At 45.4% G+C, this 25,029-nt stretch overlaps 1 protein-coding gene across 1 annotated transcript; it reads right to left on the bottom strand.

The window, feature by feature from the left end:
• Positions 1–5,329: 5,329 nt before the first annotated feature.
• SCGB1A1 (secretoglobin family 1A member 1) lies at positions 5,330–7,862 on the bottom strand. The gene is made up of 3 exons (XM_074276806.1): positions 7,763–7,862; positions 5,739–5,926; positions 5,330–5,509 (listed from the first exon to the last, which is right to left on the bottom strand). Exons 1-3 carry the CDS (start codon positions 7,815–7,817, stop codon positions 5,486–5,488), a joined length of 267 nt encoding a protein of 88 aa, XP_074132907.1. The 5' UTR covers positions 7,818–7,862; the 3' UTR covers positions 5,330–5,485.
• Positions 7,863–25,029: the final 17,167 nt, after the last annotated feature.

Here is a 25,029-nt window from a genome sequence, read left to right as displayed (position 1 = left end):
TTCCTTTTTTAAAGCCCCAAGGTTTCCCAAAGACATTCTGTGGGTGTGTGGCTTCCTCTTCCTGGTAACTTACTCAATCTTTGTGGCTTTTTTGATGTGTTAGCCCTTTTGGTAGTCTGTGGAGTCTATAGAGTTTTTTTTCAGAATCATGATTGTTAAATGCATAAAAGAAAACACACAGGATTACATAGCCAACCTTGGTTAATGAAATTAATGAGGTAATTGTGCTCCCATTCATGTTATGGACTCAGAGTTTAAAGGGTTTGTGGATCTCAGATTTAAGAATTCCTGTTCGAATCATAACAGTGTGGACAGTAACAAGATTATGTGATGATCAACTGTGACAGACAACAATGCGGTGATTCAAGGCAAGTCCAATAGACTTGGGATGGAAAATGGCAGTTATATTTAGAGAGAATTGTGAAGACTGAAGGTGGATCGAAGCATAATATTTTCATCTTTTTGTTTGTTTGCTTTTTCTTTCTTGTATTTTTCCCCCTTTGGTCTGATTTTTTTTTTTTTTTTTTTTTTTTTTGCACAACATGACAAATATGGGAAATATATTTAAAAGGATAACATTTAACCTATATCAGATGGCTTGCTGTCTTGGGATGGGGGGAGGTGAGGGAGAGAGAGAGAGAGAGAGAGAGAGAGAGAGAGAGAGAGAGAGAGAGAGAGAGAGAGAGAGAGAGAGAGAGAGAGAGAAGAATTTAGAACACAAAGTTTTGCAAAAATGAAGGTTGAAAACTGTCTTTATGTGTATTTGGAAAAATGAAATACTGTTAAGAATAAATTTTAAAAAAATAAAAAGAATTCCTGCTCTGAATCTTTCAGCTCTGTTCTCTCTGTCCATCTCTCTTTAAGTATGGGGCCATCTCCAGGCATCCTGCTCTTAAGTCTTGCTAGTCCCAGATGGCTCTGGAGGAGAAAATGAGGCTGGTAACTGTGCACAGTCCATCCTCGCTTCCATCCAATTCACTTGCATGCTTGGTGGTCTCCGAAGCTGCGATCCTGTGACCCCAGCACTGTCATGTGCCACAGACGCATTCTTGGTTTCCAGATGTAAATAGGGGATGGTGATCTGTCCCCAGGAATGGCCTCTTTCGGATTGGGAGGAGCCCGACACCAGAAAATTCAGGTCAAAATCCTGAGTGAACACATGGAACTCTGGGCCTCGGTTTTCACAGCTAAGGGCGAGGGCTCAGCTGCGGTACTGAAGGAGCCTCCACATCTGCCCTTCCCCAGAGGCCTCCAGGGGCCTCCCAGCTCCAAGTCCATGTTCCTGTGAACTCTCTGCTTTGGATTTTTTAAATTCCCCGAATAACGCTGTGGGCCGGCTAGGCTCCTCCACCCTCGTCTCCACGTTCCCACCCACCCCCACCCTGCAGAGGCAAATCTCCCAGGGTGGGAGCACAATTAGGATGATTCCACAGTGGCTGCCCCAGCCCTGGGCAGGGCCCTGAGGAGGAGGAGGGGGAGGAGGGTCTTATCGACTCTGTTCATTGACCCCTGGGTCCCCAGGATGCCCCCAAATAAAAGTAACTTTCAGGAGGGGAAGAGAGAGTTCTGTTCTTCTGGCCTCAGTCTGGGCTTTTGAAAAACAAAGGCGTTGGTCGCATCCATGGATCTAGTCCAATCCTTTCTTCATGTTCTAAGCCCCCCCACCCCAGCTCTGACATTCCCTGTTCTAAGGCCCCCCAGCTCTTTCATTCTCCATTCCAAGGACCCTCCCAGGGATACATTTGCCAGGGTCCCTTCCAGCTCTCATGTTCCTTGTTCTAAGGACCCTGACATTCCATGTTCCAAAGCCCCTCCTAGTCTTGCCATTCCATGTTCCAGGACCCCCCAGCTCTGACATTCCCTCCTGGCTCAGCCCTGGCATCCGGTGCTCTCAGTTCTCCCCAGTCTCCATGTCCTGCATTCTAAGGTTCCCTCTCCCGCCCCCATTCCTTGTCTCTGTCCGATCCCTCTGAGCTCTGGTCCACACTGCCTTCAGCTGGGTGGGGTAGCTTGGAATTCCTGAGTAACTAACTGAGAAGGGCCCTTGTTCAGTGCTGCCACCTAGTGGCCATGCTCTGCCATTGCTCAAAGTGCCTTCTGAATCCTCTGCCCTGTTACCAAATGACTCCTGCTTGTTTCCTCTCCCACCAAACTCTACAGCTGGTCCTGACCCCCTCTCTGGCAGCGACTGTCCTTCCCAGGGGGTTTCAGCTTTGGGGAGGTTCTTGCACTTACCGCTCCGTGCCAGGCTTTGTGCTAAGGGCTTTATTTGTTTTAATTGTTTTTTTGTTTTTCTGGTTAAACACGAACATGTTTTAGGAATCATGTTGGGAGAGAAAAATCAGAATAAAAGGAAAAACAACGAGAGAAAAAAAAAGAAAAAAAAGGGGGGGGGAATGAACATAGAGTGTGTTGATTTACATTGAGCCTCCATGTTAAGTGCTTTAGAGTGATCTCATTTGATCCTCACAACACCCCTGGGAGGCAAGGGCTACCGTCACTCTCGTCTCACAGATGGAGAGGGAAAGTGACTTGCCCACAATCAGGCCTAGGATGAGTGTCCAAGGACGGACGGGAAGTGAGTCTTCCAGCCTCCAGCCTGGGGCTCTCTCGGCTGTGTCACCCGGCTGCCTGACTTCCCAAACACAACGGCGGAGGCTCCATGGAAAGTGCTCAGAGGTTTTTGGCCTGGTAGGAGTCTTCAAGGAAAAGGCAGAAGAGGATTGTCAGGGGAACTAGGAGGGCTGAGAATGGGGCATCTATCAGATTGACTAATGACAGAAAAGGGAAATGATAAATGTTGCAGGGAATGGGGGGATGGGATACTGGTGCATTGTTAGTGGAGTTGTGACCTGATCCAACCGCTCTGGAGAGCAGTTTGGACCTCTATCCATAGGGCCATCAAACCGTGCATCCCTTTGATCCAGCAGAATCTAGATCTGTATCCCAAAGAGATTTAAAAAGGAGGGAGGGAAGACCTATTTGTGCAAAAATTTTTCCAGCAGCTCTTTCTGGGGAAGCAAAGAACTGGAAGTCAAGGGGAAAGGCTGAACAAGCTGTGCTATGTGAATTCTACTACTGCACTTTTAGAAATGATGAAGGGGATGGTTTAAGATTCTCATGAACTGATGCGAAGTGAAGCGAGCAATCAGAAAACCGGACACGTAACAGGGCGATGGCCCGCCACCCCGGCGATACAACCACCCAAGACCATCCCCCGGGACTCCTGGGGAAAGCTGCTCTCTCCTCCAGAGAAGGAGCTGTGGAGTTGGGATTGAACCATGCTATTTTCACTCTTTTGTGGATTATTTTGGTCTCTGTCTCCTTCCACAAGGTGACTAATATAGAAAGCTGTTTTGCATGACTGCACATGTTTAGCCTCAATCGGATGCTTACTGACACAGGGAAGGGGGAAGGGATGGAAAAAAGGGAGAGGAAGGGACTCAAAATTTTAAGAAGCAAATGTTAAAAATTGTTTTTCTGTGTAATTGGATAATTTAAGGAGCTCGCCAAAGGTCTCAGAGGTGTCAGAGTTAGGATTGGGATCCATAATGAAAGAGGGATTTTTGTATGGCTGTTGATTGGCCCCAGTGATCCTTAGGGGTCCCTCTAAGGAGGACTCCCTCTGAGGATCTCTGACCTTGCCATCCCTTCTCCTCTCCTCCCCCCAGTCAAAATATATTAAATATTTATAAATAAATATAAATATAGATGAATAAAATCTAAAATTTATTAAAACTATAAAGTGCAGTTCCTTTATGTTATGGCGCTGCTATTAGGACCAGGGGCTCCTGGCTGTTGGCCCTTTCTGTGATCCTCATATGTTTTTATCTCATCACCCAAAAGGTAAATAGGGTCACAGTTAGGGTTGACAGTGCTGCTCCTGGGCTATCCGATCAGAACTCTTTTTGTTTGATTGATTTTGTTTTTAATTTTTTTTCTTCTTCAGATCTCATCATGCCTTTGGTTGAGTAAGAAATCCTTTGTTAATGAATTAATGATAGGAAGAAGGAATGAATGCTAGTAAGGAAGAATGAATGAATGCATGATAGGAAGAAGGGATGAATGAATGAATTCTAGGAAGGAAGAATGAATGAATGAAAGGAAGGAAGGAAGAATGAATGAATGAATGATAAGAAGAAGGAATGAATGCTAGGGAGGGAGGAAAGAAGGAAGGTGCATGTGAGATGTTCAACTTGTCCCTGCTTGGACAGGGCAGGGCTTTTCTGGGCTGTGACTGCCATGCCAGTCACCCCAATCCCTGTGTGTAGGACGTACCCGAATGGGTGTCCATTCTATTTGGGGAGGAAAGTCTCATTATCAGTTGAAGGGGGTGTCAGGCCTGTTACCATGGGTTATATCTCAGCAGTCAGAGGCAAAAGCCAAAGACCAGAATCTGGTTTGTGAGGGGGAGGCAGCAGAGGCCAGGAGCCTCGGCCTCCACCCTGTGCTGAGGACGGAAGCTGGTGCTGGTGACTGGCAGAGTAAGTGTGGAGGAGGGGATCTCTATCTCACATTGCAGGATGTGGGCTAGGACCAGCCCGGTAGCATTGATCAGCTGGTACAGAGGCCCTGTAGGACTTGGGAGTCAGGGACCCTGAGGCTTCTCTCACCGTCTGGGGGACTTTGGCTGAATCTCCAGGTCTCATTTTCCTCATCCGTAAATGAGAAGACTTTATGGCCTCTCCTGTCCCTTTTCCTCCAACCCACGACTCTATGACCAGGCTTCAGACTCGGCCTGGTTGCACTGGACAACTGAGGTCCCTTCTCTCTGTGGGCCTCAGTGTCCTGCTCTATAAGAGAGAGGTTTGGGCTTGATAGCCTCCCTTCCACTTCTGGAAGCCCTATGTCAAAAAAACTGTGGGACAGGCCCCGCCCCTGACATGGCAAGACTCTGAGGAGATAACACGATATTGTGGAGGTCTTGGATTCAAATCCTGGCTCTGTTTCTCCCCAAAAGCCTTCCTCCTCCTCCTCCTCCTCATGCAAGGGGCATAGGAGTTAGGGACATCCCTCTTGATGTATTTCCCAGGACCATCCAGGGGAGTGAAGACATTAGCATCTTCAGTCTCTGGCTTGTGGGTTGAACCTGTTGTACCTGACACTCTTGTCTTGAATGCCTTCCCTGTGGGCTTTGGTGGGTGGGGATAGGCAGGCCCAGTGCCCTTGCCCCCCACCCTGCTTCTGCGCCCCTCCACCCTAACTCCGGTCCCTTCCCCAGCCCTCACTGGTTTCAAAACCTCTTGCCTAACAATTTTATCCCATTACCAGAAGCCCCTCTTTTTTCCTGTGTGGGTGTGAATAGGCGAAAAAGAGCCAGACCCAGGGGTTCAAATGCATTCAGTTTATTTTGGGGAGTAAAGCTGGGGGGACAAGGACAGACATTTGGGCTGGGCAGAGCACTGGACACAAAACTCCTGGGAACTGCATTCATCGGGTGGGCATTTGGGGATATCTGGGAGCAAAACAGAAGGTCTGGAGGACATTAGTTTTGGGTCAAGATTTTTTCCTGAAAAACAAAACAAACCAAAACAAAGTGCGTGAGACAGGGGCTTTTGACCGGAGAGCATCCTGTATTGTCACTTTCACTTCAGGGAAATTCACCGCTGGGCTGGGATAGTGATTTATTTTATTTTTATTTTTTTAAGCTTTAGAGGTACCCGGCCTCATGGGGAACATTGCAGAGGGTGCCTTTCTTCTTCCCTGAATATTACAGAAGGAGAAAATGTGATTTTTACCATCAGCCTCATGATGTCCGTTTTGGTCACGTTCGAAAGGATGTCCACCTGTTCCTTCAGCAGCTTCCCAGCTGCCTGCATGGCCTCATCCGGTTGGAAACACTGGATGGATTCGAGATACTCCTGGGCTGTGCCCTTGATGAGGATTTCAGCAATTTGAGGGAAAGTTGGGCAACTGTCGGCAGAAGCTAGAGGGGAGACAGAGTTGGAAGGTTGGGGCCAAGCATGGCTGGCCCCCTCAAGGGGGACCCAAGAAGTCAGGGAGTCCAGCCCTGTCCTTTGATAAGGAGAGAGAGCTGGGAGCCAGGGAAAGGAAGGTATTTAGCTAAGGCCACACAGCTAAGTGGGATCAGAGCAGAATTTGAGCCCACGTTCTCTTGATCACAAAGTCCATGTTTTTCCCACTCATCGTATCCCCTACCTGGTTGCCTCCAGATGGACGTTTTGACCCCATGGACTCACTCGTTCATTTTTATGTAACAATGATGCGGATAATAGTATTAATAACAATAGTGACACATTTAACATGTATGGGACTGCCTGCCATCTAGGGGAGGGGGTGGAGGGAAGGAGGGGAAAATTTGGAACAAAAGAGTTAATGTTGTAAAAAATTACCCATGTATATATACTGTCAAAAAATTATAATTATAAAATTAATTAAAAAAAAAAACAATAGTGACAGTTCCATCTATCCATCCATCCATCCATCTACAGATGTTTACTAATACTATTTATTAATGTGAATGGTGACAGCTCTGCCAGAGCACTGAGTCTCCAGTCAGGAAAACTGGAATTCAAATCCAGACTCAGATACAAGCTATGGGCCCTGGGTACCTCATGTAACTGCTGGTTGCTTCAGTTTCCTCAATTGCAAAATGGAAATAATATCAGAAGGATCAAACAAGATAGTATTCGTAAAATACTTAGCACAGTACCTAGCGTAGAAAAGGGATGATATCAATTGTTATTCTCTTCCCTTTGACCCATTCAGTGCCTTTTGGGAACCAGACACTATAATAGAGGCAAGGCCTCCAAAGATAAAACAAGATAGCCCCCGGCTTTCAAATTCTGCAAAATGCTTTGTGTAGATAGCTATATAGCAATAAAGATAGGGGGATATTTATATATAATAGCATGTATAGTATATATACATGTAAAAGTATAATATGTATATATGTAGGTGAATATACTTATAGATAAATATGTCTACATAATATGTGTGTATTATTATATATACATAACCATAAATATTTATCTAGGTATATCTAATAGTGTACATAGTTCCATTTGTACATGCATATGCAAATATCAGTAAACATATTATATATAAAAGCCCTTCCCTTCTCTCATCTGGTTATTGAGAGGATCCATGAGACAATTTATGGCGAGCTTATAATAGAACTCTCAGCTCTCTTTGGTTTTTTTATGCTAATGAATAGAGAAGCAGAGAACCCTGACTGTCCCTCATCTATCAGAGCTTTGCACCTAGTATCAGGAAGATTTGGATTCGAATCCTGTTGCTTACACTGACCAGCTGTGTGATCAAGAACTAGTAATTTATATTCTCTGACTCTTTAAGACTTGTCTAGCAAATTAGCTGCAGTTTGTATTAGGGGACACTGAGGAAATCACAAATACTTGAGGGTGCAATGTAAAGAGCTGTAGACTCAGGCAAAAGATCTGGGTTCGAGTCTCGGCTGACTAGCGGACCTTAGGCATGTTAGATTGAAAGGTGGAAGGAACCTGAAAGGGCGTCGAGTCCAGCTTCCCTCAAGCTCCAGCAAAAACTCCAGTAGTTTTTGGTCTTAGGACCCTTTTATACTCTTCAAAATTATTGAGGACTCCCCCATAGAACTTATGTCTATTATGGTTGGTTTATATCTATCAGTCTTTACTGTATTAGAACATCTTAGAATTACTATAAAAGTTGCTTTGACTTCTCCAACCCCCTGAAGGATTCTTGGGGAGCCTCGGGTCCCCACCCCAAAGATCTCTATCTCCTCCTGCCAGGAGCCCAGACTCACCCCAGCTGTAGCAGAGGACCAGGGCGAGCATGCTGCAAACAACGGTCAGCTTCATGATGGAGTTGGGTCGGGGAGGCACCGTTAGTGTGGCCCATGCAACGCTCCCTCTTATATTCTGTGGGCAGCACCTTGTCTTTCCCCTTGGGACAGGGAGGGAGGGGGGCTTGACCGCAATATTTACTTGGCCCTTTGTGAAAAGTGTCAATATGTTGTTAATTATCCTTTCTGCTTCTCTTTCCCAAGGAAAAAGGTCCTCCATAATGGGGAACACTCAGGGACAACTCAAGAGCTCTTTGTTCAGGTGGCCCCTGGACACCTGGGAGGGCGTGCCTTTGCTGGCTCATTCAACTTGGACCCAAACATGGGAAGGAAAAACAGAAAAGAAACGTTAGAATGTCAGTACTTATGGGATCTTAAAGCACAAAATGTCAACCCATGTAACCTATGTCAAATAGGTTGCTTTTGGGGCAGAAGGGGATGGAGGGAGAGAATTTGGACCCCCAAGTTTGGGGAAAAAATGTTAAAATTGCTTTGACATGTAATTGGAAAAAATAAAACCAACAACGGCTCAACAAGAAACTCAGAGCTGGAAGGGATACGAAAATATAGGATGGCAAAGACTACTTAGAATATAGTGAGAACACAGGATGTCATGGGTAGGAGAGACCTTAGGATATAGAAGTCAAAACTAGAAAGTCCTAGAGTGAAGAAAATTTAGAATATATTTGACCAGAAATGGAAGGAATCTTATGATATCAACTAGAGACTATCAGAAGTGGGAGAGACCTGAAAACCAGAATACAGTCTTTATAAGTTCTAGAATTGCATCTAGAACATAGAACATCAGACCTGGAATAGAGGGACTTTAGCATGTAGAACATAGAATGTCAGAACTGGGAGAGATCTTAGAATATAGAACCAGAACCCAGCATAGACAAGCTCAGAAGGCTGATGAAGATCACCTAGACTCTTGTCTCTAGCCATTTTGCAGAAGAAGAAACTGAGGGTAATACAGGAAAAGGGACTTGCTCAAAGTCCCACAGCTCATTGGTTGCAGAGCGGGACTGGAGTCTGGCCTCCTGAATTTCGAATCAAGCCAAAGTATTCCTCAAGCCCTACTACGTGCCAGGCACCATGCCAAGTGCTGGATGAGCAAAGAAAGGCAAAAACCAGTCCCTGCTCTTGGCCCACGGCTCCATCTTTAGACCAAGAGGATCTGGGGATTTCTCACCCTTCTTCCTTCATTCCTTGTGTTCCAGATAGCCCCGCTGAGTTCCTTTGGATCTCTGGGGAAGGAAGAGTTTGGGTGAAATGCTCTCCAGGCTCCCTTCTAGCTCTAGCTTCTAGGCAGGAGATGACTCTGCAGACCCTTGTCACTCATTTGGTGCCATCCTGTAGCTAGGACAAAGTGGAGACCCAGACGTGGGTTCTTGGGGCCTCAGGCTGACCTCAGCAGGCTGGGAATCTCCCTCTAAAACTCCAGCCCATACGGGGTGCCCTTCAGGGATGGGGAGCTCACTCCTCTGACAGGACCTGCAGGCTTGCTAAGCTGTGGCCGGCTGACCGGAGGGGGCTCCCCTGGTGGGTTCCCAGCCTGCCACATCAACAAGGATCATAGCTGGTCTTGATGATGAACTTGGTGATTTTCCAAGTTCCCAGCGCACATTCGCTCCCCAATACATCTCTGAGAAAGGCGAGATGAGGAGAGTGGTCTCTTCCATCAGATTCAGAGAAGGCAAGTCACTAGTTTTAAGTCACACAGCTAGGGGCAGATCATGGAGGAAGTACTTTGGGATCCTGGTGATCTTTACATGAAAAGTCTTCCCTGGCTGGGGAGGGGGTCCTTTCTCTAGAATATAGGAGGGTTCTCTGCGGAGCCGAGAAGGAAGTTGATCCCAAGCCTGACGCCCCTGCCCCCACCCCAGGGGAGCAGGACTACCTTTCAAAGCGCAACATCATAATCCCGGGTAAGGGAAGGGCCAATGGCATCTTCATGATCTTTTGGGTTGGAAAAGGGGCCTGGACTTCCCTGGAGGTGAGGAGAGCTAGCCGGTCCTGCTGGTTTCTACAAATGGGTTAAGGCCTAACTTAGCAAGAAGCAGGCTTGCCCTTGATGAGGGCCTGGGATCTGGACCAGTGCAATCCTGGGGGGGCCCCCGGCTCTGCCCCAGGACGGTTGAACTTCAAGAGGTCAGATTACAGATGGGTATTTATGGGCTGGTTGCTAACCCAGTTTGCTTCTAAATGCCCCCTGGCATTTCCTTCGCCCAGCTGCATTAATCTGAAATTAGAGGGAGGTAATATGGCACATCAGAAAGAACGCCCTGTGTGGGGGCTGAGGACCCAGGTGCAAATTCAGCCCTTGTTCAGCCCTCCGTGTCCCCCTTTCCCCAAGGCTATCCTTATAAGACGGAAAGACACATCCCCTTGTTTCTTCTACCAGTCCCCACTTGGAAGTTTCCCATCTCCTTCTCTCTCTCCTTTGAGCTCCTGTGCTCTTCAAAGTCCATCCTCAAGTGTGGTGACTCTCTTGATGCAGCTTGATCAGGAAGAATCATTACAGGAACCATGATTTGTCCTTAATAAAGTTTATTGTTCTCTGCTCAACCATTCCCTGCAAAAGACGCCCCCTTCCCCCAAGCTCTAATCAGGGAGACTCGGCTTCTTTCAGTGTTACCTACTTTCAAATGGACTTCCATAGGATGTTGGAATCAGAGATTCAGAGCTGGAAGGGACTTAGAGGCCAATGTCTTAATTTTACAGATTGGTAAACTGAGGCCCAGTGAGACTAAGTGACTTTCCAAGGTCACACAGAATTTGAACCCATATCCTCTGACTCTCAATCACTGTATCAGTCATGCTGCCTTCCAAGTTTCTTGGCTGCCATAATCCTGCTTCGATTTTATATCCTATATACCAGTGCCGCCTCATGTCAAACTGGTGTCCATTAAATCCCCTAGATCTTTTTCAAGAAACCTGCTCCCCGGCCTTCCTCCTCCCCCCATCTTGTACTTATGGAACATTTTTTTTTAACATTTCAGATAGAACTAGAATGTTCAAGATTTGGACAATGGGATGGGAGCAATTGTAAGCTGAATAAATGTTTGTTGAGTAAAGGGAGTCAAGGAATGAATGAATTCATCGTCCAGTCCGAGATCTAGTCCCTAGCTCCTGGCGGGGCCTGAATGCTTTGCTAACTCTAGTACAAATAGGGGAAGGGACAAAGAAAGATTGAAACTTAATCTCCCCCAGTAGGTTCTGGGAAAACAAGGTATCTCTCCAGGTAATATTAACCATCCTGGAGACCCCAGTGATCTTTTCGTTCTTTGTGGGATTAACCTCATGTGATCCTAGAGCTCTCTACAAATTGATTTCCATTGTCAGGCTCTTGCCCACATTTCAGAAGCTGGGGGGGGGGCACTGTTATGGGTGGGGGAGGTCAGGTCTCCATTCTTTTCCTGCCCAGGAGGAGCAGGTCAAGCCAATGGGATGGTTCTCCCATCCCCACCTGGGCCTAATCTCCAAGGACCTGTTGGGGTGACTTTGGAGAGCTGACAGGGAGAGGGGTTTATTTATGGGCCTACCTTTCCCATACTGTTCTCTCATTATTGCTTAATCCTAAATCTTTGTTCTGCAGTGAGTCACCGAGTCTTGCCTTCAATAGCAGTGAACCCAGAAGGCTTGGGGTTACCAAGTGTTTCCTTCTGGAAGCCTCTTGGTGAAGTGTGTGTATTGGGGGCAGGGTCCTGGGCCCAGGGAGGAGGATGGGGGGGTTAGGGCTAGGAGCTCCAAGCTCATAGACCCAGTCCTGAATGAGTCAGCATGGCTGAGACTCCAGGGGAAAGAGCACCGAATTTGGTCCCTGGGTAATTCCTCTGTGCCTCAGTTTCCCCTTTTATAAAGAAGAGGATTGGACTAAATATGCACAGATTTCCAGCTAGAAGGATTTTGGAAGCCACCCAGACTAACCCCCTCACTGGAGTGCAACTCCCCAAAGGCAATATTTTCAGAGGAGGATTTGAGCTCTGGTCTTGCGCCTCCAACGCCACCCCACCCAGATTGTTCCTCCCCCCACCTGTACAAAGCTGCCTTTTAGATGGTCTCAAAGTTCTCTTCCAAACCCTACAGCCGTGAGTTTCTTGGTCCCTGATAGCTCCCTCTGGTGCCTGGATGATCCTAAACCTCTTATGTGGTATCTTTCCCTCCATCCTTGCCCTATTTCAATCCAATTTGCACAGATTATCTTCCTAAAATGGGTATTCCTCCACTCACACAAATTTCAGAGGCCTCCAGTGCCACAGTATCAAATCAGAAAGGGAATGGAGGGATAGATGAATAATTTCTAAAAAATAATCTTTCCTTGACAAATAATGAAAATGGACTAAAAAGACAAGAGGGTATAAGGTAATATATAAAGAGGATTCAGTGTCAGGAGATCCATCTTAAATCTCAGCTGTGAGGTCCTTTCTGGGCCTCAGTTTTCCTATCTGTAGAATGGGGGAATTGGATTAAATGAGGCAAAGTCCCTCGCAGATTGCAATATTTATCTGCTGATGCTAATGTGTTTATTCAAGGCCCTCGAAGCCTTGTCCGTTCATCTCTCCAAAATGATGTCCTTCCAATTCAGTTCAATGAATTTATTGTATTAATTAATTTAATTATTTACTATGTGCCAGGCCCCTATGCTAGGTGCTGGATCACAAAGAAATTTCTGGATGGAGAAAGTACTGATGGCTAGGGTGGGAAAGGCCTTGAGCAGGAAGGAGGCACTTGGACTTTCCTCTGGGGGGGATGGGGATTCTATGAGGCAGAGGAGAGTGGGCCTTGGGCGTGGGTAGTGAGGAGTATGGAAGGTCAGTCCTTTTTTTAAAAAATTGTTTTATTTTTTTCTGGTCATACATGTATATTAACTTTTAAAATATACATTTCTCCATAAATCATGTTGGGAGAGAAAAATCAGAATAAAAGGGGAAAACCATGGGAGAAATAAAAAAAAAAAAAAAGAAACAAAAAAGAATGGGATTTATATCAAGTCTCCATAGTTCTTTTTCTGGACGCAGACGGCGTTTTCTCTCCAGAGTTTATTGGGATTACCTTGGATCATTGAACCACTGAGAAGAGCCCAGTTTTTCATGATTGATTATCACACGTTCTTGCTGCTACTGTGTGCAATGTAGTCCTGCTTCTGCTCGTTTTACTCGGCATCGGTTCGTGGAAATCGTTCCAGGCCCTTCTATAATCATCTTGTTCATCATTGTTATAGAACAACAATATTCCATTACCTTCATGTACCACGGCTTATTCAGTCATTCCCAATCAATGGGCATCTATGGAAGGTCGGTCCTAATGGGAACAGCTGGGGTAGGTTTGTGTGAAAGGGGAAAAAAAGTTGAAATTCTTTGGCAGTTCTCAGGTCTAGTGTGACTGATCAGCTCATTGTTCCGGGAGCACTCGGGAACATACCCAGCCCTTCCAGGAGCACTCTTCCCTTTTGGCTGAAATCCAGCTGAGGAAGGTATTAAATGGCAAGACTCTCAATGACTCACCTGCAGAAGAGAGATTATTTAGGATTAAGCAACAATGAGAAAGCACCATGGGAAAGCTGGGGCCATGAATACCTCCTTCCCTTTGTCCTGTCAACTCTCCAAAGTCATCCCAACAGGTCCTCAGAGATTAGACCGAGGTGGGTATGGAATAACCAGTTTCTGTCCTGCAGAACAGGGACGTCCCATTGGCCTGACCTCCTCCACCCCAGGTCAGAGCTTATTTGAGAGGAAAAAAAAAAAAAAAAAAAAAAAACCCAGCTCGTTCAACAGGGCGGTGTTGTCTATGAGGAGGGACACCCATCTCACCTTGAGGATTTTGGGGCAGAAACCCTGCCTAGAGGCAGGGGGATGACCTAAATGACTACACCCAGATCTCTCCATTCTCGGTGGATAAAGATGCTGGCTGGTGGCCAGCGTTCAGAACATATGAATGAGTATGAGAAGTAGACTTAGAGAGAATCATAGACTTTCAGGGCTAGAAGGCATCTTGAAGATGGTCCAGTCCAACCAGAACCCAGTTGTACCATTGCTGATTCTCGATTAGGAGGATTAGCTCATACTTGCTAAAAATTCCAACTCCTTCCTGCCAAAGCCATGTCATAGATCATGGCGGGCTTAGTCCTGTCTTCCAATAGAGTTCTATTCTCTCCATAGACCTTAGGGGAGTCGAGTTAATGAGCAGTGTCAGAAATAGCCTCCTTTTCTAACAATCTGTACGGACGAGATCAGGAAGAGCTCCTTCCAATTCCTTCTCTGGTGACTCTTGTAGCTTAAGGGGATCCTGGTCTTTGGGATGGAAACGTTTGGAGGGCGAGGTCTGGGAAGTACATTGGGGCCAGTTACACTGTGATGACTGCAGTCTGTATTACTGGGATATAGACTTTCCTTTTCCCTTCCTACTAAGGGATTTAACCCTAATTTTACCAAGTGCTCCCTTCTGGAAGCCTCTTCATCTAGTGTGTGTATTTCAGGGCAGGGTCCTGGGTCCAGTGGTGAAGATGGGAGGATTAGGGCTGGGAGCTCTGAGCTCACAGACACAGTCCTGAATAACAACATGGCTGAGGCTCCCTGAGGAGAGAGCGGTGGGTTTGGTCCCTAAATGGGCAAATGGAGAGAATAGTTTAGCTAGAGAGATACAGTGTTTATTAAACACTTTTAATGAGTCAGACGCCGTGCCAGATTCTAAGTTGCAAATACAGTGAAAGTCCCTATCCAAGGAAATTACATGCCATCCAGGGAAGACAATGCGTAAATGGAAATGGAAAAGGGGCAGAGGAGAGGGGAACGTATCCATGCTGGGAAAAGGTGGAAACAATCTGGAAAGTCCAAATTGGAGCTGGGAGAGAAGAAAGCACAGATGGCCTGGGCTTTTCTGAAATAAGAGCCATGGGCTGCAACTTGCCCATTAGAAGAAGAGTCAAAGAGGTAGAGACATTGCTCTATAGGGCAAGTGGCCAGATTTGGAAGAAACAGAGCTAGGAGAGAAGGGATCACTTCTCCTTTTAATTATTTAAAAAGTCCTACAAATTCATTCTGCTGTCTAAATAGCAGCCTAATGAGAAGTACAGGTGCTCATCGTTAGAGGTTGGATTGATGAGTATTAAATGATGAGTAGTAAATGATGGGTAGTAAATTGTGGTCTAAACAAAGGTGGTTCTGTTCCTTTTCTCTCTCTCCTTCCTTCCCCAAAGTAACCAATGGCGGGTTCGGCAGCAAAGGAATTTGCTACTTCATGCTGTATGGAAACATCGTCTTTATTGATTAGAATGGAAACACCGGAGAGCCGGTGGGCAACATGGCTGCATGGTACAAGGCCATTTGCAAAGAGAAGATTCCTGTTCTCTCTTTTATGCAGTGATGTAAGGAGGTTCCTGAGAGTGATGTAAATTAAGATAAGGATTCTCTTGTTATCTTTTGAGTAGAGACAGAAGTCTCTTCCCAAAAAGGAATTTCCTGATGCCATTTGGTCTATCTGAGCAGATTAGAATGGGGGCTGTAAAACCCTGGCCACCTCAGATAGCCCAAACTAGTTTGACCACATCTTGTATCAAAGGTCCAAGTCCCAAAGGAAGTTGGAGATCAAACAAAGAATACCAAAGGGGCTACCGCCCTCAACCGGATGACATTTTTTGGGGGCTCTGGCAGCTCATGAAAAAGCTTCTGCCCGGAGGCAGCCCGGGAGAGCAGAAAGAACTCAGCAGGCTTGGGTTCAGATGCTGGCTTTGACATTCACGAGTTGGGTCTGAGTTCCATGAGCTCGGGATATCCCTGCCACAAGGATTTTATTCTAAAATGTGCTTGTCTGGGGTTTTCCCCCTCCTGTATTCATTCCCCTGCATTGTCCTCATCCTGAAGGTATCAAAGGGATGATGAGCAGAGCTGGCCAAACACCTGCAGCAAAACCCGAATTATTTGCTTGGACTTCCACTGACTATTTTCTACACCCAGCTGAATCAGAACATTTGAAAACCAAGAAAGTGCCTTTTTAAATAGGAGGAATAGAAACCGGCCAGGAGGGCGATAGCATGGAGTGTGCAGTGGGAAGTTGTGGGTGGTGAGGACCCTAGGGAGAAAACATTTCGTGATACTCTTCTTATAGTTTAGATCTAACTTTATTTCTCTGAAAAGTGTTTTGTAATTGTGCTCATATAGTTCCTGGGTTTGTCTTGGCAGATAGACTCCCAAATATTTTGTATTGTCTACGATTAATTTAAATTTCTCTTTCTATCTTTTGCTGCTGGGTTTTGTTGGTAACATATAGAAATGCTGATGATTTATGTGGGTTTATTTTCTATCCTGCCATTTTGCTCAGGTTAATCATTGTTTCTAGTAGTTTTTAAATTGATTTTCTAAATATACCATGCATATACCATCAGCAAAGAATATTAGTTTGTTTCCTCATTTCCTTACTCTAATTCCTTCAGTTTTTTTTTTCTTCTTATTCTAAAGCTAACATTTCTAGCACAATATTGAATAATGGCGATGATAATGGGCATCCTTATTTCACTCCTGATCTGATTTGCAATGCTTCTGACTCATCCTTATTATATATAATATTTGCTGGTAATAATATATATTAATATCATAATAATACGATAGATGCTACTTATCATTTTAAAGGAAAACTCCCTTTATTCTATATTGGGAAAAGACATTCCTCCCTTCAATACTCATCCTGCTGATCAATGGACTCCAGTTTTCACTGGAAATTCCTCAATGGGTGGAGAATCACGCCCAGCTCATCTTGAGTAGGTTCCCTTCCCACCCTTTGTGACCTTGATTTTTGTGTGTGGGAGGATCAAGGTCAGCGGGAGAGGTTCGAGTCTTTTTCTATCCAGGCTTTTCTCACAAGAAAGGTGCTGCTGCTTCAGTGTTTTAAAGCTGTCCTTGGTTGGGTTTGATTTTATTTAATAACAAATCCATTTCATTTTCACTGAAGTGAGGGATTCCTTTTGGATCTCACAGGTTTGGGAGGAGATCAGGGTCCTGCGGGGATGGGGGCCGGAGCCGTGTTGATAGATTCTGAATTGTTGAGGGGAGCGTTTATATTTAATATGAGATGGATGAGACAAGATAGAATCTGGGTTTGAAGGCATTAGGAAGAAGGCTGGCAGCTGGGCAGAGGGGCTTGGAGAGCCCCCTGGTGGATCATGGTGAGACTTCACTTGGAGGAGTTACTCCAGTCCTTCCCCCAGGGGGCTCTTGGGCTTTGCCTGCCCTTCCCCTAAATACATTTACATCTGTCCAGACAACATGGAGAGGAAAAACCTGTGCTTCCTCATGATAATATGAAATGATGTTTATAAAGTGTTTTGCAAGCCTTAAAAAATTCTATGGAAATGCTATATTATGGTTGTGTTGGCCACGCCACAAATTGACAAAGGCCACGAATCCGGGCTTGTTTGAGTTTTGGGGATTGTTTAGACCCAGAGTGATGAAGAAATGTCATCTCTGAAGATCAGACTTGAGTGTGGATCAGGCCCCCAGCCTTTTGTCCTCTGAGAGCCGGTTATTAGACCAGAGAATTCCCAATGCCCTCTGCGTCATGGGCATATGATGGGGCATGAGCATGAGCAAAGGAGGAGGATGCCCACCCGGGGGCAGCCACAAGCTCAGTGGTCAGGTCTTTTCTTCCACTTTTCCTTGGAATGGGTCCCATTCGGCTCCCCAGAATTTGGGGCCTCCGCTGCTTCCTCTGGGGGAGGTCATTATTGGAGGACTTTGGATGGGGATTCTGAGGGAGGTGGTTTCAAGAGCATATGGAGCCATTAAAAGAACCTCAAACCATTTATCCTGGGGAGGGGGCAGAGAACTGACTGTCAGCATGACAAGGACAACCTTAGGGCTAGGATCCACTGGGCAGAAGTAGAACTGTGAGTAGCAGTTTCCTTTCGGCTGTAATAGGACATATGCATTCTGAAAATCACTTTGTTATCAAAATCACCCAATAAAATCCACAGGGTTTGTGGGGGAGTGGGGTTGGGACACAACATGAGAAGATTCATCAGTGACAAGTTTTAAAAATTTAGGAGCCTGGTAAAAATGGGAACACAGCACTGTATGTGGTGAATGGTTAAGAAATATATACATATGGGGCAGCTAGGTGATGCAGTGGATAGAGCACCAGCTCTGAAGTCAAATCTGGCCTCAGACACTTAACACTTCCTAGCTATGTGACCCTGGGCAAGTCACTTAACTCCAATTGCCTCAGCAAAAAATAAAGAGAAAGAAAGAAAGAAAGAAAGAAAGAAAGAAAGAAAGAAAGAAAGAAAGAAAGAAAGAAAGAAAGAAAGAAAGAAAGAAAAAGAAAGAAAGAAAGAAAGAAAAAGAAAGAAAGAAAGAAACACTTCAAAAGAGAATGGGCAGCTAGGTGGGGGCAGGGCATAGAGTCCCAGGGAGAAAAGTCACTGGGAAGTGCCAGAGATTTTTTTAAATAGCTTTTTATTTTTCAAAGTACATGTAGTTAATTTTCAACATTCACCCTTGCATAACCTTGTATCTCATGTTTCTCTCCCACCCTCCCCACCTTTCCCCTCTCCTAGCCAGCAAGTAATCCAATCTAGATTAAACATATCTAAACACATTTCCACATTTATCATGATGAATAAGAAAAAATCAGATCAGAAAGAAAAAAAAGAGAGAAAAAAAATAAACAAACACAAAAACAACCAAGCAAGCAAACAAACAACCACAGAAAGTAAAATAGATGTTGTGATCCACATTCTGTCTGCACACTCTGGGTGCAGATGGTTGTCCCCATCACAAGTCTGAATCACCTCATTGCTGAAAAGATTCACATCTATCAGAGTTGATCGTAACATAATCTTGCTGTTGCTGAAGTATATAATGATGTCCTGGTCCTGCTCGTTTCCCTCAGCATCAGTTCCTGTCAGTCTCTCCAGGCCTCTCTGAAATCATCCTGTTGGTCATTTCTTACAGCACAATTCCATAACATTCATATACCCCAACTTATTCAGCCATTCTCCAATTAATGGGCATCCACTCAGTTTCCAGATTCTTCCCACTACAACAAGGGCTGCCACAGACATTTTTGCACAGGTGGGTCCCTTTCCTTTTTAGTGATCTCTTTGGGATAGGATAGTAGAGACCCAGTTTGATAGCCCTTTGGGCATAGTTTCCTATTGTTCTTCAGAATGATTGGATCCATTCACAATTCCACCAACAATGTATCAGTGTCCCAGTTTCCCCACATATCCTCCAACATTTATCATTATATTTTCCTGTCATCTTGGGCAATCCGAGAAGTGTCTAATGATATCTCAGAGTTGTCTTAAATTATTTAGAGCACTTTTTTCATATGACTAGAAATGTGCCAGGGATTTTTAAAAGAGAATTAATTTTTAAAAAATATTTAGCAGGTGAATGGGTCAGTCACTTCTCTGGGCTTCAGTTTCCACATCTATAAAATAGGTACAATAATATTTGCACTACCTGTTTTCACAGAGTTGCTGTGAGGAAAGGGCTTTATGTACCTTAAAAAGTCTGAAATGTGTTATGATTGTTGATATCATTAAGGATACAGCTTGCCCAACAGGGATATCTCTGCCCCCCACCCCTCTCATGGGCTCTCTGGGAAATCTTTGATCTCATCATCAGCATCTTCCCTGGAGCAGCTTTGGGAAAGAAAGGAGTCATGGGTAGGGCCTGGGACAGGTGGGGTGCAGAGCCTGGTGGGGCTGCCTTCAGTCCCACTCATATTTATTTCCCAAGAGGCCAAACCTCTTAATTGGAGGCTAATGAACACTCCCAGCTGCCCTGACCTAAGGTGGGGGAAGATCTTGTTGGCCCCATTTTACAGATTGGGCAACTGAGGCTGAGAAGGAGAGGAATTCTCCCAGAGCACAGGAGACTGCCTCTTCCTGAGGCCAGATCCCTGGAAAGCCAGCCGGCTTTGTGGAGGCTTCCTGGCCTGGCTCTGCCCCTGACTCGCCACGTGGCTCAGACAAAGCCCGTTCTTTGATCCACCTGTCCGACATGGAGAAACCCAAGGGAGCCAGCCCCTCTGCTCTACTGGGGTGAGCTCGCTGCTCCCCTGGAGCCACCCTACTCAGCTTCCCCTCAGAGGGGTTCCTTGGGAGTCCCAGCCCTCGGAAAGGAGGAAACAATGGAAAAGTCGATTTCCTCAGGGGCTGTGTGTGACTCATCACAAATACTCACCCTCTCTGAGCCTCAGTTTCCCTACTTGAAAAATGGGAGAACTGGACTAACTGATCTTTGGGGCCTTCCAGTTCTGACGTTCTGTGACTGACACAGAAATACAGTTTTCATTCAAGCTGGGAAGTGGCAGGGGGAGGGGAGAGATTAAATCTAGCTAATGTTTATTCTTATGATTTTAAGCATTCTGCAAGTCTGACATCACCATGTCCCATTAGGAACATAAAATATTAACTATAACTTCTCGGGATGTCAGTTTCTTCATCTGCAAAATGGACGTGACTAAATCTGCACTTCTTTGTGAGAGGTGATTGTGGGGAAAGCCTTTTGGAAACTTTAAAGCATTAAAAAGAAAAAAAAAAAAGTGAGTGCGCAGAATCACGAAATCTCGGAGTTGGAGTCTCTGAGACTGTCCAATCCAATAGGTACCTGAATAAGAAAGCCCTCTCTAGGGGCAGCTGGGTCAGGCAGCTAGGGGGCGCAGTGGAGAGAGCACCAGCCCTGAAGTCAGGAGGACCTGAGTTCAAATCTGGTCTCAGACACTTAGCACTTCCTAGCTGTGTGACCCTGGGCAAGTCACTTAACCCCAATTGCCTCAGGGGGAAAAAGCCCTCTAGACTATCTGAAATCTGCTTGAAGACCCCTGTCGAGAAGCCCATTGCTTTTCTGAGAATGCCTCTTTGTTCCACCACGTTGGATGTAGTGGGGAATATTTGCCTTTGTTATTTCCGAGTCTGTTTCCAGATGGGTCGAGCTGGCGGGAGCCGCCAGCTGGCAGAGAGGCCTGTGGGAAGGCGGAGTGGAAAGGAGCAGGTCAAGGTGGCCACACTGCGCGCTGTGCTGTTGCTCAGGCTTTCCCACCATGTGTGACAGGACAGAAGATCCTGCAGCGCTTTGCCATTTCCTTCTCCAGCTCATTTGACAGCTGAGGAAACTGAGGCAGAGGGTTAAGGGACTCGGGCAGGGTCACACAGCTAGGAAGGTCAGAGGATAGATTCGAACACAGTTTCCTGAAGTCCAGCAGGGGCCCTCCCCCTGCACCACCTGCCTGACCACTGAGGAGGGCATCTGCGTATCTCCTCACACAGAACTGTGCAGCCATTTTGAGCAGGTCCCCACCTCGTGCAGCCTGTTGAGCCAGGACCCCGAGAATTGGCCCGTTCTCCTCCCCAGGTTTCCGGCCAGGTCTCAGATCCTGCCCGGATGAGGCTTTCCTGGAGCAGGTGGCCATCTCCCTACCAGGCGGGGAGATGGGGATGGGGATGGGGGGTGCAGCCAGCTGCTTGGGGGCAATCAGCACCCTCCCTCCTCTGGGCCCCAGGGGGGAGTGGGGGAGAAGGCCCCATGTGGAGAGGGAGAGGAGTCTGCAGGATCCGGCTCAGTTGTCACCAGGACAACTTGTTTACCTGCTGAAACCGGCTTATTTCAGGGGGATGGGGGGCCCTTCTTCCAAGGCTCCGGCTGGGGCGGGCCCTTCTGGATGGCATTCAAACTTTTAGGGAGACTAATGCTCACCTTTGCAGGGTGGAGGCAGGAGCAGCCGGAGCTGCAGGTCTGGTGTGTGACCATTGGGCTAAACGGTTCCCCTCCTCTGGAAAGGGAGGGAGTGGCCGGGGTGCAGCCTCGGTGGGGATTGGACCTGGCATCCGCACCACATCTGGCTTGAAGTCAAAGGTCTACCGGCTGAGCTAGTTTGCTCATCTGTAAAATGGGCATAATGATAACTGGCGGTTGGGAAGAGAGGGGTAAAATTCAAAGAGCTGCCAGAATGCCGGCTCTGTGCCCCGTGCCTCCCACCAAACCCAGAAACACCGGCTGGCAGCCTGGCACCTTGGAGTGCCTCACCATTGCCAGCTGGAGAGGCTTGTCAATCCATTCACTTCACTGCCTTTCCTCCATCAGGGGAAACTAAGTCACCACACCAAGCCATCGGCTAGAGTATGCGCCTGCAGTGGGGTTGTGAGAAAGCAGGGGCTGACTGGGGGGTTGTGTGGGCTGGTCCTCAGTTGGCATCCCTTTTGACCCTCACTACTCAGGGCAGGGAGCAGAGAGAGATGAGGCTCCTCACTCATCATGGGGAAGAAGCCCAGAGGACTTTGGGAATCAAGACCACTTGGGATGAGCCTCCCTGTGAGGAAGAGCCTGGGAAAGGAGGTGCAGGCTGTCCACCAAGGTGGTAATGACCATCACTGTAGAGGAAATTTTCATTGTGCTGGGCATTGTGAGCTATGGAGGAGTACAGAGGGAGGACATAAAGGCTGGTCATGAACTCCATCCAAAATGAGGGTTTCACATACACGTTCTCTTTCCTTATTCCCTTCCTATTTTATGGGGGCACTTGAGAAGAACTTCATGGTTAGACCAGGAGATGGTTGTATCAAAGATTCTCTTGTATTTCTTGATCCACCAATGGGTATCACGTTAGGAACACCTGAATCCAAATCCAGCCTCAAATCTTTACTAATTATGTCATCCTGGGCAAATCACGGGGCCTCTTTTTGCCTCAGTTTCTTCATTTGTAAGATCAGCACCTTCCTCCCCAGATCTATTGTGTGGAGAGAATGAGATAATACTTGTAAAGTACTTAACAGTTGTGTCTGGTACCCTATAGGTGCTTAATAAATGCTTATTTCCTTTCCACCCTTTCTCCAAAAGTCTAGTAAACTAATTGACCACAGAATGTTTTACCCGAATCTTCTGAATGTGAGAGTTGAGAGTGAGAAGAAATATTCTAATTTGGGTTGGGGGAAGGGTAACAAGCTGTAGACTTTTTTTTTTCTATTTTAATAACAATTATTTTGAAAATTTTAATAATAGTATATAATAGTAACAACAATGGGTAAAGTTTGGGCTAGCTTTCTGGAGGTCCTTCAGATGGGCCTGGGTCTTAAGTGGAGGAGGCAGGCGGCCCACCAGGACAATGGTCAAAGATGGAATGTCTCTTTTCCAGTCCTTCTCAGCAATTAGATACCTTAGTACAATTACATCATTACAGCACACTGAGCATGTGTGAACTAGAGAACCGTGACATCATCATGCTCAGTACTAAGTATATATGGGAACTAGAGAACCATAACCATCGATTCCTCTGAGTTACCACCTTGTTGTAAGTATCCTTGTTTCAAGTAGACTTCTTCCCTCTACAACAATGAGTGATATTTCATATGAACTCCTAGGCTAAAATCCAAAAACCAGACATGATTTGAAATTTCCTGAATTCAGCATCCTGTTGTCAATTATTAGAACGTCCATTCCTTCACTCACTCAGTAAACATTTATTATCCACCTTCTTATTACCAGCGCTAAGTACTGGGGATAATAAAAGTCCCCACCCTCAGGGAGTTTATAATTTTTTCATTTATTGATTTTCCACTTAATCGTATTTTATTCTTTTCAATTACATGTAAAATAGATTTCAACATTAATTCTTAAATAAATTTCGAGTTCCAAATTTTGTTCTCCTCCCTCTTTCTCTCTTCCCAAGATGGCAAGCCATCTTGTATAGGTTATACATGTGCAATTTCAGTAAGCATATTAGTCACCTTGTGAAAGGGGAAACAGAATCAAAGGGAAAAGCTACACACACATACAAACACACTTGTGAACATATATGCTCTGATCTACATTCAGATGACACAATCCTTTCTCTGGATGGAAAGCATTTTCCATCATGGGCCTGAGGGAATTGTCTCAGATCACTGTGTTGATGAGAACTCTTTCATAGTTAATAATCACAGAGATTATTGTATTCTTTGTATTTTATATGATTTTTATATTATTAATAATTTACTGTGTATGATGTTCTCTTGCTTCTGCTCAATTCACTCCATATCAGTTCATGTAACTCTTTCCAACTTTTTCTGAAATCTGCCTGCTCATCACTTCTTGTAGAACAAAACAATTCCATTACATTCATTTTCCACAATTTATGCAGATATTCCCTAGTTGATCGGCAGCTCCTCAATTTCCAATTCTGCAACTACAAAAATGCTATAAATGTGTGTGTGTGTGTGTGTGTGTGTGTGTGTGTGTGTGTGTGTGTGTATAGCTAAGTGACTTGCCGAGGATCATACAACTAGGGAGTGTTAAGTGTCTGAGGCCTGATTTGAACTCAGATCCTCCTGACTGCAGGGCTGGTGCTCTATCCACTGCACCACCTAGTTGACCCTAAATATTTTTGTATATATGATTTTTCCCCCTTTTTTTATGATCTCTTGGGATACAGACCTACTAGTGGTATTAGTGGATCAAAGAGTATGCAGTTTTTATAGCCCTTTGAGCATAGCTCCAGATTTCTCTCCAGGATGGTTGGATTAGGTCACAACTCTATCAACAATTAGTGTCCCGATTTCCCCACATCTCCAACATTTATCATTTTCCTTTCTTGTCATCTTGACCAATCGGATAGATGTGAGGTGGAACCTCGGAATTGTTTTAATTTACATTTTTATAATCAATAGTGATTTAGAGCATTTTTTTCATATGACCATAGATACCTTTAATATTTTTCCCCTGAACACCTGTCTCTATCCCTCGATCACTTATCAGTTGGGGAATGACTAGTATTGCCTCAGTTCTCTAAAATATTTGAGAAATTAGCTTTTATCAGAGATATTGGCTATACAAATATAGCTTTTCTTCTAATCTTGATTGCATTGACTTTGTTTATGCAAACCCTTTTAAGTTTAATGTAATCAAAGTCATCCATTTTACATTTCATGATGTTCTCCATGAACATAAATTTTTCCCTTCTCCATAGATCTGCCATGATTTCCTAACTTGTTTATGGTACACCCTTTACATCTAAATTATATACCCATTTTGACTTTTTTTTTTTACCCCCTGAGGCAGTTGGGGTTAAGTGACTTGCCCAGGGTCACACAACTAGGAAGTGTTAAGTCTGAGTTCAGATTTGAACTCAGGTCCTCCTGACTAGAAGGCTGGTGCTTTATCCACTGCACCACCTAGTTGCCCCTATTTTGACCTTATCTTGGTTATGTGTAAGATGCTGGTCTCTGCCTAGTTTCTGCCATATTATTTTGTAGT

The sequence above is a fragment of the Sminthopsis crassicaudata genome, chromosome 6, assembly GCF_048593235.1.
Source record: "Sminthopsis crassicaudata isolate SCR6 chromosome 6, ASM4859323v1, whole genome shotgun sequence".
Taxonomy (NCBI): Eukaryota; Metazoa; Chordata; class Mammalia; order Dasyuromorphia; family Dasyuridae; genus Sminthopsis; species Sminthopsis crassicaudata.
This window is presented reverse-complemented; position numbering and strand designations above follow the sequence as displayed.

Excerpts from the sequence above, each read along its gene's own strand:
- SCGB1A1 (XM_074276806.1), bottom strand. The coding sequence starts at position 7,817 with ATGAAGCTGACCGTTGTTTGCAGCATGCTCGCCCTGGTCCTCTGCTAC. Across the intron at positions 5,927-7,762 it reads GGTCCTCTGCTACAGCTGGG|CTTCTGCCGACAGTTGCCCA; the intron begins GTGAGTCTGGGC and ends TCTCCCCTCTAG. Across the intron at positions 5,510-5,738 it reads CGGACATCATGAGGCTGATG|GAAAAAATCTTGACCCAAAA; the intron begins GTAAAAATCACA and ends TTTGTTTTTCAG.